Raw genomic sequence first — 13,992 nt, forward strand, 5'->3', positions numbered from 1 at the left:
TTGATCTTGGGCCTCTAGCCTCCAGAACTGTGAGAAAATAAACATCTGTTGTGCAAGCAGGCACAACGGGCAGACTAAGACACCCTCCGTCTGCATTCAGACGAGGACGGGGGACTGAGGCTGGGTTGGGGAGTGGGGGAGGGCACATTTGCCCCTGGCCCAAAGATCTGTGCAGGCTGGGAGACTGGGATGGGGCCCCTGCCCCTGCCCCACAGGATTCTCCACCTCGGCTTCTCCTCCACAGGGGGGAGGGGGGAGGGTGACCCCTCTGATCGAATTTCCCAAGGCAAAGCGCCTTTAGCAGCCCAGCTCCTCCTACCTCCTACCCAGCAAGGCTCCTGGCTCTGCACCCCAAGCCCCGCCAGTGAAGCCCTAAGACAGTGAGTGCCTCTCACGCATCAACGTCACCTGGAGAGTGTGCAAATGCAGATTCCTGCGCCCTAGCCCTGCCACCCAGAGTCTTCTCCAGTAGGTCTGGGGTGGGGCCTGAAAGTTTGCATTTCTATCAAGCCTGCTAACTAGCCACACTGCTGCTGCCCTTGAGAGGCTCTGACCGAGATGGTTTTTCCCGGAGGCGCCCCTGCACTTGCCCCTCGATTAGAGCAGCGGCTGACTCCTCCCTCCGCTAAGGCGCCCCGGAGCCTCGGCCCAGCCTGGTCCTGCAGAGAATTCCCTGCTGCCGGCGTGGTCGGATCCTGGGACCTCCCAACTCAAGATGAAGTTGAGAGATTGTGCTGCCTTGTAGAGGGAAGGCTTTATTGGAATTTGAACCAGAACTGGAGCGACTCTAGTCCAAAGAATCCTGGGGGATCTTGATAAAGATCCGACCCCCCGCCCCATGTGCCCCCCAGACACAGACCTCCCGTGGAAACACTCTTCTGGAGTCGCTCAATATATAGATGAGCAAAGGGAGTCACAGAGAGGGCAAGTGACTTGTCCTAGGGCACACAGCACATTACAGCAGCGGCTGGGTGAGAACCCAGGCTCCCTTCAGCACCGGATGGGTCCCGCCCTCTGCACCTCGCTGCTTTTTCTGAGCTTCAAGGGGTGCCCCTCTCTTTCTGCCCCTTTCTCCCATCCCCTGCCTCCTTTCTGGTGACCGCAGCTGGGCCCTGGTATTTTTAGCCGAAGCCGAAATGGAGCCTCAAGGGACTGTAATCTTGCAAAAGGGAGAAAAGTGGAGGAAGGGGCAGGGAAACGAGGGGAAGAGATGAAAACCTCATGGCAGGAAGGGAGTAGGGAATGGGAAGCCACGGAACGGGGGCCAAGAAGCAGGGGCGGGGCTTCTCCGGGGACCTGCCCACGTGCACCATCACCCCTGCCTTTGACTCGGGAGAGCTCCCATGGGAGCCCCAGAAACCACAAACCCTCCGAGGCCTTAGAAGAGCCTGCCTCTGCCCTCCCTCGGCGACAGCTCTGTGCTCCAGACCCGGGTGTACCCGGTGGGGGCGGGGAGCTGGTTGGCCAGCTGCTGAGTTAGTTCAAGCTTCCTGCTCCTGGACTCGGGTTTCTGCTGCCAGCCCCAAGCCAGCCGGTGGGGCTGGAGCTGGGGTGTGGACCAGGGGTAGACCGCTGCCCGGACCTGCCCTCCCAGGCCGGCTCCAGGAGGCACTGGGGCCCGGCTGGGCCAGGTGAGGCTAACAGCTGGGAGAGCTGTCCTGGCACCAAGGATCCCGCCGGGGGAAGGCGAGTCAGTGGGGGCAGGGCTCCTGGAATCCGGATCAGCAGGTCGAGTTGGAGGCCCTCGACCCCCATGTCACCCGGAGAAAAACCGGACCCACTTCCTGACACCTTCATCCTGCAGCCCCCAGTTTTCCACCCGGTGAGCAGCCACTGTGGTCTGGAATCTCCAGGTTTCGGGGCTCCCCCCACCCCAGCGGGGCCCAGACTCCCCGGCGGTGGGTGGAGAGGCCTTTAATCTTGGGCCCTTCTCCCCCTGCACCTGCCCACGGACTCTGGAAGGCCCTCCTGAGCTTAGCAAAGTAGCTGACCAGCTAATTCCCATTTGGGTGGGAACGATCGTTGAGCTCACAGGGTCCTCACATTTTAAGAGCAGTAGAGCCTGCCTGCCGGGAGTCAGTGCTGTGCTCCTGCTGCAAGACAGGGGGCTGGGAGGCTCTGGGCTCCGGGGTCGTACCCCTGGGGGGAGCCACTGAGTACCTAGGGTACTCTCCTCTCCAGCCTGGACGAGAGTCAGGTTATCCAACTCAGGGATGGCCGTGGGGGTCCCCTCACTTCCTCCTCTTGCTCAGTGCCCTCACAGATTTTCTATTTTTTGTTTTCCTTTTAAATGTTTGCTTATTTTGAGGTGGGGAGGGGCAGAGACCGAGGGAGAGAGAGAATCCCAAGCAGGTTCCATGCTGTTAGCACGGAACCCAACACAGGGCTCGATCTCACGAACCGTGAGATCGTGACGCAGGCGGAAACCAAGAGTGGGGCGCTTAACCAGCTGAGCCACCCAGGCGCCCCCATGCAGATTTTCTGAAGTCTGGCCCTGCTTTACGGAAGGCTGACCGCCCAGCACACTCCGCCCTCCCCTCACTGAGCACTAATTACCACTTTCTCTTTACTTGGCCCTCTCCCCCCAGGAGAGCTGCATCAGGTCCCTAGTTATAGGCCAGGCCCAGAGCCTGGGAAGTGGGAGGGACGGAGGTGCTGAGCCCGGTCAGCTGTGGGCCCTCTGGAGCCTGTGGGGCTCCAGCAGCCTGAGTAGCGGGGTGCAGCCGCTGCCCAGGTCACGACCACTCCTCTCTTTGCACGCTGCCAGCTCCTGCCTGGAAGGCAGCACTGTTGGGGCTCAGCTCCTTCTAGATGGTTCGGGCTTCTAAAGGCTCCTGCGAGCTGGAGAACACACGTATGCCCACGCGTAGCCGCTACATGTTCACATTCGTTCTGCAGACACCTATTCAGAGCCCATGCTGTGCCCCGCCAGGCGCTGAGCACAGAAGGGGAAGACAGGGCTTCAGTTTTGAGCGGCCTGGGCCTCCCAGGCCCCTGGTCTCCCTTTAAGCCAGCCAACCACCAAGCCAGCCATGCGAGTGAAGTGTGCTGGGAACAGCAGGGAAGGGAAGGGAAAACTCGGGCGCCATAGTGGACAATGCTTGGAGAAGGTGTCGGAGAACCTGGAAAGTCAAGTTGGATTTCACAGCGTGGAGGGAGAGCACAGGAAGCAGCCCCGAAAAGGTAGGGACCGGTAAACGTGTATGGTATGTTTTAGGAATTCCGCACAGCTTCTGTGTGGGGAAAGGTGAGCCTGGGAAGCAAGGCTGGGCCACCACTGGGTATCTCTCCAGGCGTCTATATCAAGGTCCCAACTTGTCCATCCCTCTGCCCGCCCAACCGCCCCCATTTTCTGGGCTCTGGCCAGTAAACGGTCCTCGAGAAACCTCAATACAGGCTTCTAGAGGCCAAGATGGCACCCAATGGACAGCAAGCCTTGCTTGGGCTTGTGCCCAAGGAGCCGGGGAGAGGGGCAGGGCTGGTGCTCCAAGGGGGCGATGAAACTGAACTCGGCCTCCCCAGGGCAACGTGGCTTTGACATGTGAAGGTCCAGGAAAGGGGAGAAGGTGGAAGAGAACAGACCTTTCAGAGAAAACTGATTTTTTCCCCATGAGGGCGGTTTCTGTTTGGGGCCGGAGAGTCGAGTCGTCTCGTTCCTCTTCTCCCCCCACCCACCTGGTCCTAGTAAAGCCCTCTCTCCAACCCTGTACGGATAGGTCTCTCCCCCTTGTTCAGGTGGTTCCTTACGTGACGACAATTTTCGGCGGCCTGCGGGCAGGCAAGATGGTCGCGCTCCAGGGAATGGTCCCTCTCGACGCACGCAGGTGAGGGCGTGCTCCGTGGGGAGCTGGCGGCCCCTCTCTGCCTTCGGGGTCCCTGGGGGTCTCTGACCAGGGGTGCCCACCAGGTTCCAGGTAGACTTCCAGTGCGGCTGCAGCGTGCATCCCCGGCCGGACATCGCCATCCACTTCAACCCTCGTTTCCACACCACCAAGCCCCACGTCATCTGCAACACCCTGTACCTCGAGCGCTGGCAGGCTGAGGCCCGGTGGCCCCGCCTGGGCCTGCAGAGAGGAGCCAGCTTCCTCATCCTCTTTCTCTTCGGAAATGAGGAAATGAAGGTGAGGGGGGAGGGGGTGGGCCTCGGGGCCTAGAACCTGCTAGACACGGCGATGCCCTTCCGCTCCTCCTTCCTTCAGCTGGATGCCCCGGGTCACTGCGTTGAGGGGCATTGCCGGGAGGGCTTGAGAACCAAGAGGCCCAAGCAGCCGCCAAGCCCAGTTCCAAGCTGCCCCTGGGCCCACACGGCCTGGTACACGGGGCAGCAAGAAGGCCCTGTCGTGCCTGGCCCTCAGGGGGCGCCACCGCCACGGTCATAGCAAGTACCTGGAGAGAGCCTGCGCTGTGCAGGACTCTGCTCCAGCCCTTCGATATCAGCTCACTGAATCCTCACCGCGTCTCTGATGAGGTGGGTCCCCACCAGGGAGGGGAGCGGAGCAGGGGCAGAGCGGGCAGGGGGCAGGGAGAGAGAGCTCCACCTCGAGGCTTTCACCGCTGATGTGAACTCCTGCCAGAAAGATGCCAGGACCTTGACCTCCCCGGGGAAAAGGGGGGCTGGGGGGAGCCAGCAGTGGACGGAGGGCCCTGGGGTGTAGGGGTCACGCGGCCTCCTGGACCTCTACTTCCTCACCTGTGGATGGGGCTGCTGGGGCCACTAGGGCAAATGAGGAACAGCGTGGGGAAAGTGCTGTGTCCCAGGCAGAGGGGCACAGAGGGACAGTGAGAGGTGCATTGGTTCCAAGGCCAGGTCTGCCGCCCGCCAGCTGTGCAACCTCGGGAAGGTCGCATAAGCTCCCCAAACCCTTGGGCACCTCGTCTGTAAATCGTGCCTGTCTCTTAGAGCTGGTGTCAAGTTAAATGAGGGACATTCCAGGTGAGGTGCCCACCGTGGCCTGGCACGTATCAATTCAGTGTGCATCCAGGGCTGCTGTGCTGTCTGTCTGTCCCTCCAGGTGAGCGTGAACGGACAGCACTTTCTTCAATACCGCTACCGGCTCCCGCTGTCCCGTGTGGACACCCTGGGCATATTTGGTGACATCTTGGTGGAGGCCGTTGGGTTCCTGAACATCAACGTGAGTTCCCTTGGGGCCAACGTACATCCAAGTGGATGCCTAGACAGGCCCAGGTCCCCCTGCCGCCCCAGACAGGCCCTGTCACACCAGTTACAACCAAGGTGGAAGGGGGCCATCAAGGTGTGGGATGCGAGCGGGATGAGAAGGGGACCACAGAAGGGGACCCAAGAGCAATGGCCAGGAAGTGAATCACTCGGACACTTGGCACCATGGGGCCCAAACAGCAGCTAGCTATGCCATTCGCACCCGAGGAGCTTGTTAAAAATGCAGATTCCGAGGGGCACCTGGGCGGTTCAGTCGGTTAAACGTCCGACGCTGGCTCAGGTCACGATGTCGCAGTTTATGAGTTCGAGCCCCGGGTCGGGCTCTGTGCTCACGGCTCGGAGCCCGGAGCCTGCTTCACCTTCTGTGTCTCCCTCTCTCACTGCCCCTCCCCTGCCCGCGCTCTGTCCTTCTGTCTAAAAACATAAGTAAACATTAAAAAAATAAATTAAAATCCCGTGTGTTGCTTTTTCTCTTTCCTGACAGCCATTTGCAGAGGGCAGCATTGAGTATCCGGTTGGATATGTGAGTCTCTGGGGAGCAAGGTCGGCCTTTGCGGTTCCAGCCACACTCGCTGAGCCACTGAGCTCCCTCCTCCCCCCTGGCCTGACCTGGTTGATAAGAGCCAGCTGCCCCTTCCGTCCCTGCACAGTTGCCATGGATACCGCTGGCCCCACTCCAATCCCAAGCCAGCCTGGCCTTTCCTCTCCCAGCCCAAGCTGGGGTGGCTTGGGAAGATGAGTGGGGTAGGCTGGCTGCCCAGTATGGCCATCAGAAGATCCCTCTGGGGGGCGGTGGTGGGGGGGGTGCTTTCTGTTCCCAACCTGGGGAGGAAGCTGGGGTTGGCCTGCAGGACAGAAGGGGAGATGAGGCCCAAGGCCACTGAATAAGTGAATGACAGACCCTCTCTCCGGTTCCTCCCCATTTTCCCAGAGCTGATGTGTGAATCCAAGAGGGCCCCCCTGGGGCTCCGATCATTCACCTGCATTGTCTTTAGAGAGATAAACCCCAAATGCCCTCAATTCTTAATAACAATATTAGGAGGCTCTCTCCCACTGAGCAAACACCACATGATCTCCATGCCCCCTCTCTTCCCTTGACAGCCCTTCCTGCTGAAGAGTCCCAGCCTGGTGAGTGACCTCCCGCCTGGGTCTGGTGGAGGTGTCGTCCTGGGAGGGCACCCCCCCTACCCCCCCCACCCCCACCCCCATGGGAAATGGCCTCAGCACCAAAGTCTCCCCTTCCTTTATAGAAGAAACCTGTGGGCTGCGGGTGGGCCAGGCTGCTTCCTGCTGAAGCTCCCGCTTCTTGTCTTTTCTCCAGTGATTCTGCACACAATTATTTGATACTCTTCTGTGCCAGGCCCGGTGCCAGGCTCTAGGATAGAGGGACTAGCCAGTCTCAGCCCTCCAATGGATCGCAGGCTGGTGGGGGAGACAGGCCATCACAATTCAGGGTGCAGCGCTGGGGGACATACCTGGTGCTCGGGCCCCCGGAGAGGGGGGTGGCCACAGAGCTCTACCCTGAAGGGCCAGGGAGAGTCGAGCGCAGGAGACCACGCATGCAATAGGTGTTTAATAAATGAGCAAAGCTGAGTCTTCTCCTGGCTGCAGGCCTGACGTCAGACTTCCCCCGCTCCAGGGCTCCACGGCCCCTGGGGGCGCCAGCCCTCCCCAAGCCCCTCTATGTGTCCCTTCTCACTTACCTCCGTCCCCCTACAGGAGGTGCCCTGCTCTCGGGCCCTTCCCAAGGGTCTCTGGCCGGGACAGGTGATCGTACTGCGGGGGCTGGTCTTGCCAGAGCCAAAGGAGTAAGTATGCAGATGGGAGGGAGAGAGAAGCAGCTCTGAGCCACGTACTTTGCAAGGATTTCCTCTTTCGTCTCCAACACCACCGCTCAATCGCCGAGTCTGTGGTTGGGACAGGTGCTCAGGCTGCCTCCATGGCCCCGACAGCCCCAGTGCTGGGAGTATCTTCCCCGCCGGTACATCTGGGCGGGCCAACCAGCCTCTCGTCGCAGGTCCCAGCTGGGACTTCGGGAAAGGTCCTTTAAAGGCTCAGGCTGAGACCCAGAGGGCAAACTCCACCTCCCAGGGCGCCCCTGAGAGGAGGCATTGGGAGCTTGGAGCAACACACGGACCACACGGACGCTGCCTGACCTCTCCCACAGGGGGCGCTCCTGCTCCATTCCCTAAACCCCAGGGCTCCGAGCCAGACTAGTCTTTTCTTCCTTTCTCCCCTCCTTTCCTCCTTCTTGCTGGAATCACGCTGGATTCCCTGACTTTTCCGGGCCAGATCCCCCGGGTTTGACTTCTGCGGAGGACACTTCCTCCCTGTGCCCCCTCAAGGCAGTTTCTTTTCCCTTCTGGGCTTCAATTTCCTTGTCTGTAAAAAGTGGTCATAATACTGCCAGCTTCAGGGGTGGGTGCAGGCTTAGAATTGAGCCAAGCACATAGTAAGGGCTCCACAAATGTGGTAGTGGCACAGTTATCTCCGCGGAGGGGCAGGAGAGGAAGGAGCGTGCCCCGTATTCTCCCTTTCTGTTTTGGTTTTGGTTTTGGTTTTTAAAGCACTGACCTCACTAGTCTGTTGGCCCTGCACGCTCTTGATCAGGCCTGCGAGCTCTGGGACAGGCTGGCAACACAGCCCTGCAGGGCACCGACCTCCACAGCCTGGCACACCTGGGTTGGAATCCTGGTTTTGCCTCCTATAAACTATGTGCTCTTGGGGAAGTCACTACACCTCTCTGAGGCTGGAGTCCCGAGTTTCCCCATCAGAAGTAAAAGAGAAAGATCGTCTCCGTCGTAAAGGGAAAATGAAAAAGTCCCCAGCGATAGGAGGAACACCCTCCCCAACAAAACTTGGAGACACGACACCAGCTTTACATCCTAGCTCAAAGTCTAATGGTCATTTATATTTTATTTTTTGAGATTTAATGATCTATGTTAATTTTTTATCTTTTTTGAATCCAAATATATATTTTTTTCAGGAGTAGAATTTAGTGATTCATCACTTACATCTCCCTTACATATAACACCCAGTGATCATCCCAACCAGGGCCCTCCCTAATGCCCCTCACCCCCTCACCCCCTTAGCCCATCCCCCCACCCAACGCCCCACCAGCAACCCTCAGTTTGTTCTGTATTTAGGAGTCTCTTGTGGTTCGTCTCCCTCTCTGGTTTTATATTATTTTTGCTTCGCTTCCCTTACGTTCATCTGTTTTGTATCTTAGATTCCACATATGAATGAAATCATATGATATTTGCCTTTCTCTGACTTATTTCACTTCGTATAATGCACTTTAGTTCCATCCGCGTCGTTGCGAATGGCAAGATTTCATTCTTTTTCATTGTCGAGTAATATTCCATTGAATATATATACATCTTCTTTCTCCATTCACCAGTTGATGGACACTTGGGCACGTCCCATGCTTCGGCTATTGTCGCTAGTGCTGCTATAAACATTGGGGTGCATGTGCCCCGTCGAAACAGCACACCTGTATCCTTTGGATAAATACCTAGCAATGCAGTTGGTGGATTGTAGAGTAGTTCTATTTTTAACTTTTTGAGGAACCTCCATTTTGTTTTCCAGAGTGGCTGCACCAGTTTGCATTCCCACCAGCAGTGCAAAAGAGATCCTCCTTCTCCTCATCCTTGCCAACATCTGTTGTTGCCTGAGTTGTTAATGTTAGCCATTGTGACATGTGTGAGGTGGTATCTCATTGTGGTTTTGATTTGTGTTTCCCTGATGATGCGTGATGTGGAGCATTTTTTCATGTCGGTTGGCCATCTGGATGTCTTCTTTGGAGAAGTGTCTATTCATGTCTTTGGCCCCTTTCTTCACTAGATTATTTGGTTTTGGGGTGTTGAGTTTGAGAAGTTCTTTATAGATTTTGGATACTAACCCCTTATCTGCATGTCATTTGCAAATATCTTCTCCCGTTCTGTTGGTCGCCTTTTAGTTTTGTTGACTATTTCCTTTGCTGTGCAGAAGCTTTTTATCTTGATGTGGTCCCAATAGTTCATTTTTGCTTTTGTTTCCCCTGCCTCTGGAGACATGTCAAGAAGTTTCTGCAGCTGAGGTCAAAGAAGTTGTTGCCTGTTTTCTTGTCTAGGATTTTGATGGCTTCCTGTCTTATGTTTAGGTCTTTCATCCATTTTGAGTTTATTTTTGTGTCTGGTGTAAGAAAGGGGTCCAGGTTCATTTCTCTGCTTGTCGCTGTCCAGTTCTCCCAACACCATTTGCTGAAGAGACGGTCTTTTTTCCATTGGATCTTCTTTCCTGCTTTGTCAAAGATTAGTTGGCCATACTTTTGTGGGTCCATTTCTGGGTTCTCTATTCTGTTCCATGGATCTGGGTGTTTTTGTGCCAGTGCCATACTGTCTTGATGATTACAGCTTTGTAATACAGTTTGAAGTCCGGGATTGTGATGTCTCCAGCTTTGGTTTTCTTTTTCAGGATTGCTTTGGCTATTCGGGGTTTTTCTGGTTCCATCCAAATTTTAGGATTGTTTGTTCTAGCTCTGTGATGAATGCTCGTGCTATTTTGGTAGGAATTGCATTGAATATGTAGATTGCTTTGGGTGGTATCGGTATGTTAACAATATTTGTTCTTTCAATCCATAAGCATGGAATGTTTTTCCATTTCTTTGTATCATCTTCAATTTCTTTCAACAGCCTGGACATTTCTCCAGGCCACTTCAGCCATGGGCCGCCCACATCAAGACATAACACGGTGCCTGGCATTTAGCAAGCCTGCAACAAATGTTGGCTGTTACTGTTGTTTTCTGGAAGCGACCGTGGCTTGAATCGGACAGAGAGAGGAGGAGTTAGAGGGCAGGGAATTCGCCTGCGTTAAACATCTGTCCTTTCCTCTCCAGCCCTCCCCCCAATCACTGAGGCTGTGGGGGGGTGGCTACAGCTGCTAAGAGGTTCCACAGAACTTCTCTAGGTGTCTGTGGGGGGGAGCCTGTTACCCGGCCTGGGGCTGTGCTGGACAGGGCCAAGCTGGGGTGGGAACGCTGAATTCTTAGGCCAATGGGAAGACAAAGACTTTTCTGGGGAAGCACAGGGGCAAGGGTTTGGGGCTGGAGGCAGGGTCCCTGCCTTCCAAGCTTCTTCCCAGTGGTGAGCCCTTGCCGGCCCCCACCCAAGGCTGGAAATGTACGGGGCGTCCTCCTGGCCCAGGTCCAGCAGGATCCCTTTTCCACACGTTGCCCTCCCACGGGCATCCTGGCCTCCCAACTGTCAACCGCCTCCTGCTAAGGGGTCAGTCACCAGCAGCTTCGGGGGTTTTGTTTCAAAGGTGACTTTGGAAGCTCCCAAGACATGAGACAGAATCTGGCTCCCCTGTGAGGGGCAGACGCCAGGCAGCAGGAAGCCCCCCCAGATCTGGCGTTCTACATTGTTCGCATCGCAGCCCAAAGCCCCACAGCTCTTACTAGTACCAGAGTCAGTCTCGGAACTTCTTGTCCCCGTCAGTTATATGCGCCGATGAGCCTCCAGGCACAGGATTTCTGAGAGGACTCCGGAGAAGCTAACAGTAGGCGGTAAGACACCTCCTGTGTGCCGCGAACTTCTAGATCTCCCGTCCCTTATCTCCTTTGTTCCTATCGGTGGCCCTATGAGATAGGTATTGTATTACATAGTGGTATTTTTAATTTTATTTTTATTATTATTTTTTTAATGCTTATTTATTTTTGAGAGAGAGAGAGAGACAGACAGAACGGGAGCAGGGAAGGGGCAGAGAGAGCGAGGGAGACCCAGAATCCGAAGCAGGCTCCAGGCTCTGTCAGCACGGTGCCCGACGCGGGGCTCAAACCCACGGACTGTGAGGTCATGACCTAAGTTGAAGTCAGACACTCAACCGACTGAGGCCCCCCCAGGCGCCCCCATAGTAGTATTTTCTAAACAATAGATGGGATTCGCGTGCTTATTACGTGCCAGGTCCCGTTCTCACACTTTACCTGTGTTAACTCAGTTCTCACAACTCGCGAGGCAGGTACGGTACTCTTCTCCCCACTTTACAGATGAGGAGACTGAGGCACAGAGACAGTGCCTTGCCCAAGCTCGCAGGACTAGAAAGTACCAGAGCAGAGCTGAAGCCGGGTAGCCTGGCTCTAACCCCTATAGCTATTTTCAAAACACTTAAGGCAACACCTGCCGTTTGGAAAATACTGGTAAATACTGGCGACTACTGATACGACGATCCCCATCTTGCCGGAGGGGAAATGAGGCTCCGACAAGGTCATGTGCTCCCCCGTGGTCCCCGGGCCCGTGGCTGCAGGTGTGCTCAGGTGTCCCCACCCCTCTGAGCCGCCGAACCTTCCAGCTGCTCTCCCACATCTGCCCCTCCCCTCAGGATCCGGCAGCCACAGCTCAGGGGCGGCCCCTTCTCCGACCCCCCTCTTGCAGCGTCACGCTGAGCCTGCGGGACGAGGCGGCTCACGTTCCTGTGACGCTCAGGGCTTCCTTCGCAGACAGAACTCTGGCCTGGATCGCGCCCTGGGGGTGCAAGAAGCTGATCTCGGCCCCCTTCCTGTTCTACCCCCGGCGATTTTTCGAGGTCAGTCGGAGCCGAGCGGCCTCATCCCGTCTGGTGGGAGCCAAAAGCTGCATTCCCGTGGGGAGCCCAGGGGTGCGTCCTGGGGAGGGGTGGAGGATGCGGGGCTGGGGCCAGAGCCTGCCAGAGAAAACAACTGTGCCACGGCTCTCAACCCCCTACTCCCCAGACGCGGATTTAATTAATCAGGGCTGCCCCTGGCATTAGTGGTATTTTTTTTTTTAGATGAAATTTATTGTCAAACTGGTTTCCATACGACCCCCAGTGCTCATCGCGACAGCGCCCTCCTCCATGCCCATCACCCTCATTGGTGTTTTTTTTTTTTTTTTAAACGTTTATTTATTTTTGAGACAGAGAGAGACAGAGAATGAACAGGGGAGGGGCAGAGAGAGAGGGAGACACAGAATCCGAAACGGGCTCCAGGCTCTGAGCGGTCAGCACAGAGCCCGACGCGGGGCTCGAACTCACGGACCGTGAGATCATGACCTGAGCCGAAGTCGGACGCTTAACCGACCAAGCCACCCAGGCGCCCCTCATTGGTGTTATTTAAAAAAAGAAAAAGCCCCCCTAATGACTCCAAAGTGCAGCCAGGGTTGAGCCCACTGCTCGAGGGCACGCAGCCGGCACAGAGGGTGAAACTGAGGCCCAGGGCTGAGACGATCCTTGTGGAAAGGTCACAGTGATCTGGTGGCAAGCGGGGCACCCAGTCCTGCCCTTTCCCACCACCAGGCGCCCTACGGTTCCCGTCTTTGTGACCTCTGAGCGGAGGGCTTGCTGGGCGGGGCATCGGGCAGGCAGTGCGCCGCCTGTCTGTCCGTCTGGGAGCCTGCAGGGCCCTCCTGTCCATTTCCAGGTGCTGCTCCTGTGCCAGGAGGGAGGGCTGAAGCTGGCGCTCAACGGGCAGGGCCTGGGGGCCACCAGCGTGCACCAGCAGGTCCTGGAGCAGCTGCGGGAGCTCCGGATCAGTGGCAGCGTCCAGCTCTACTGTGTCCACTGCTGAGGAGTGAGCCAGGGGCCCCGCCAGGGAAGAGAAGGACCAGCCCACGCCCGGCACCCCTCGATGCGGCTCCGCTCTCCTCCCTTCGATACACTGTGCGCCTGTCACCCCCCCCCACCCCCTGCTTTCGGAGGCCCCAGCCTGGGATTGGCACCCCCTGTGTGCGCTCACATCTCATCCACAAGCACTCGGTCCCGGGGCCACGCTGTGTGCAAGGAAGGCTAAAAATGGCTCTCCAGCGGGATGGCCGTGTGCCCGGCCATGGTGCTACTGCTGTGATTCCTGGTATATGTGGGGCGTTCCTGGTATGTCTGTTTATACCATCTGATTCTGTGGTGGCCTCCACTTCCGGTGCTATTTTTCCTTGTATTTTCAGCTTGCCTGCTTGCTGTCGGGTTGATGAAATCTTTATCACCCTGCCTACCTTTTTTCTCCAAAACCCTCTCTTGTGTCACTGCTTTGGCATCCTACCTCCCGTCATCCCTCCCCTAACCCCAGCCACCCGAGGATCTGTTTTCCACTCCTACGTGTGGCCTGTTTTGGAAATGCCGTTATCAATGGAATCCTACAGTATCCGACCTCTTGAATCTGGTTCCTTTCGTTGTGCATCATCGTTTTAGCTCCATCTAAGTAGCTGTCTAAGCATCAGGGACCAGTTCTCTTTGTTACTCAACAGTATTCCATCGTGCCGCAATTCATTTACCGACCGACCCATCGAAGAACACTTGGGTGGTTCCAGGTTTGGGCAGTCATGAGTAGAGCGCTACTAAAAACGGTTGTGTACAAGTCTTTGATGAACATGAGCTGTAATTTCTCTAGGGGAGGTACCAGGTAGTGCGATTTCTGGATCATACGACAGAGGCACCTTTATCAGACACTGCCCAACGGTTTTCCAGAGTTATTTCAGAGCGGCTGTGCCATTTTGCATTCCCACCAGCAACGTGGGAAACTTCTAGCGGTTTTGCATCCTCGTACTTGTGATTGTCAGTGGGTTTTTTTTTTTGTTTGTTTGTTTGGGTTTGGTTTTTGTTTTTTAATGTTTATTTATTTTTGAGAGAGAGAGACACACACACACACAGAGCGGGAGCGGGGAAGAGGCAGAGAGAGAGGGAGGCACAGAATCCAAAGTAGGTTCGAGTAGGTGTGGCAGCACAGAGCCCGATGCGGGGCTCGAACTCGCGAACCGTGAGATCATGACCTGAGCCGAAGTCGGACGCTCAACCGACTGTGCCACCCAGGCGCCCCTAGAGTTTTGTTATTT

General features: G+C 56.2%; 1 protein-coding gene across 2 annotated transcripts; it reads left to right on the forward strand.

The window, feature by feature from the left end:
* Nucleotides 1-1,658: 1,658 nt before the first annotated feature.
* On the forward strand, nucleotides 1,659-13,725 carry LGALS12 (galectin 12). Of its 2 annotated transcripts, XM_042958473.1 has the most exons (9): nucleotides 1,659-1,822; nucleotides 3,736-3,824; nucleotides 3,908-4,121; nucleotides 5,013-5,132; nucleotides 5,661-5,699; nucleotides 6,278-6,304; nucleotides 6,896-6,984; nucleotides 11,587-11,737; nucleotides 12,588-13,725. In XM_042958473.1, the coding sequence occupies exons 1-9, from the start codon at nucleotides 1,754-1,756 to the stop codon at nucleotides 12,732-12,734; spliced, it is 945 nt and encodes a 314-aa protein (XP_042814407.1). In that variant the 5' UTR covers nucleotides 1,659-1,753; the 3' UTR covers nucleotides 12,735-13,725. The 2 variants fall into 2 exon arrangements, with proteins under 2 accessions (XP_042814407.1, XP_042814406.1); XM_042958472.1 differs by lacking the exon at nucleotides 6,278-6,304 and having other exon boundaries at nucleotides 1,698-1,822.
* The last annotated feature ends 267 nt before the right edge of the window (nucleotides 13,726-13,992 follow it).

This window comes from Panthera tigris, chromosome D1, assembly GCF_018350195.1.
Source record: "Panthera tigris isolate Pti1 chromosome D1, P.tigris_Pti1_mat1.1, whole genome shotgun sequence".
Taxonomy (NCBI): domain Eukaryota; kingdom Metazoa; phylum Chordata; class Mammalia; order Carnivora; family Felidae; genus Panthera; species Panthera tigris.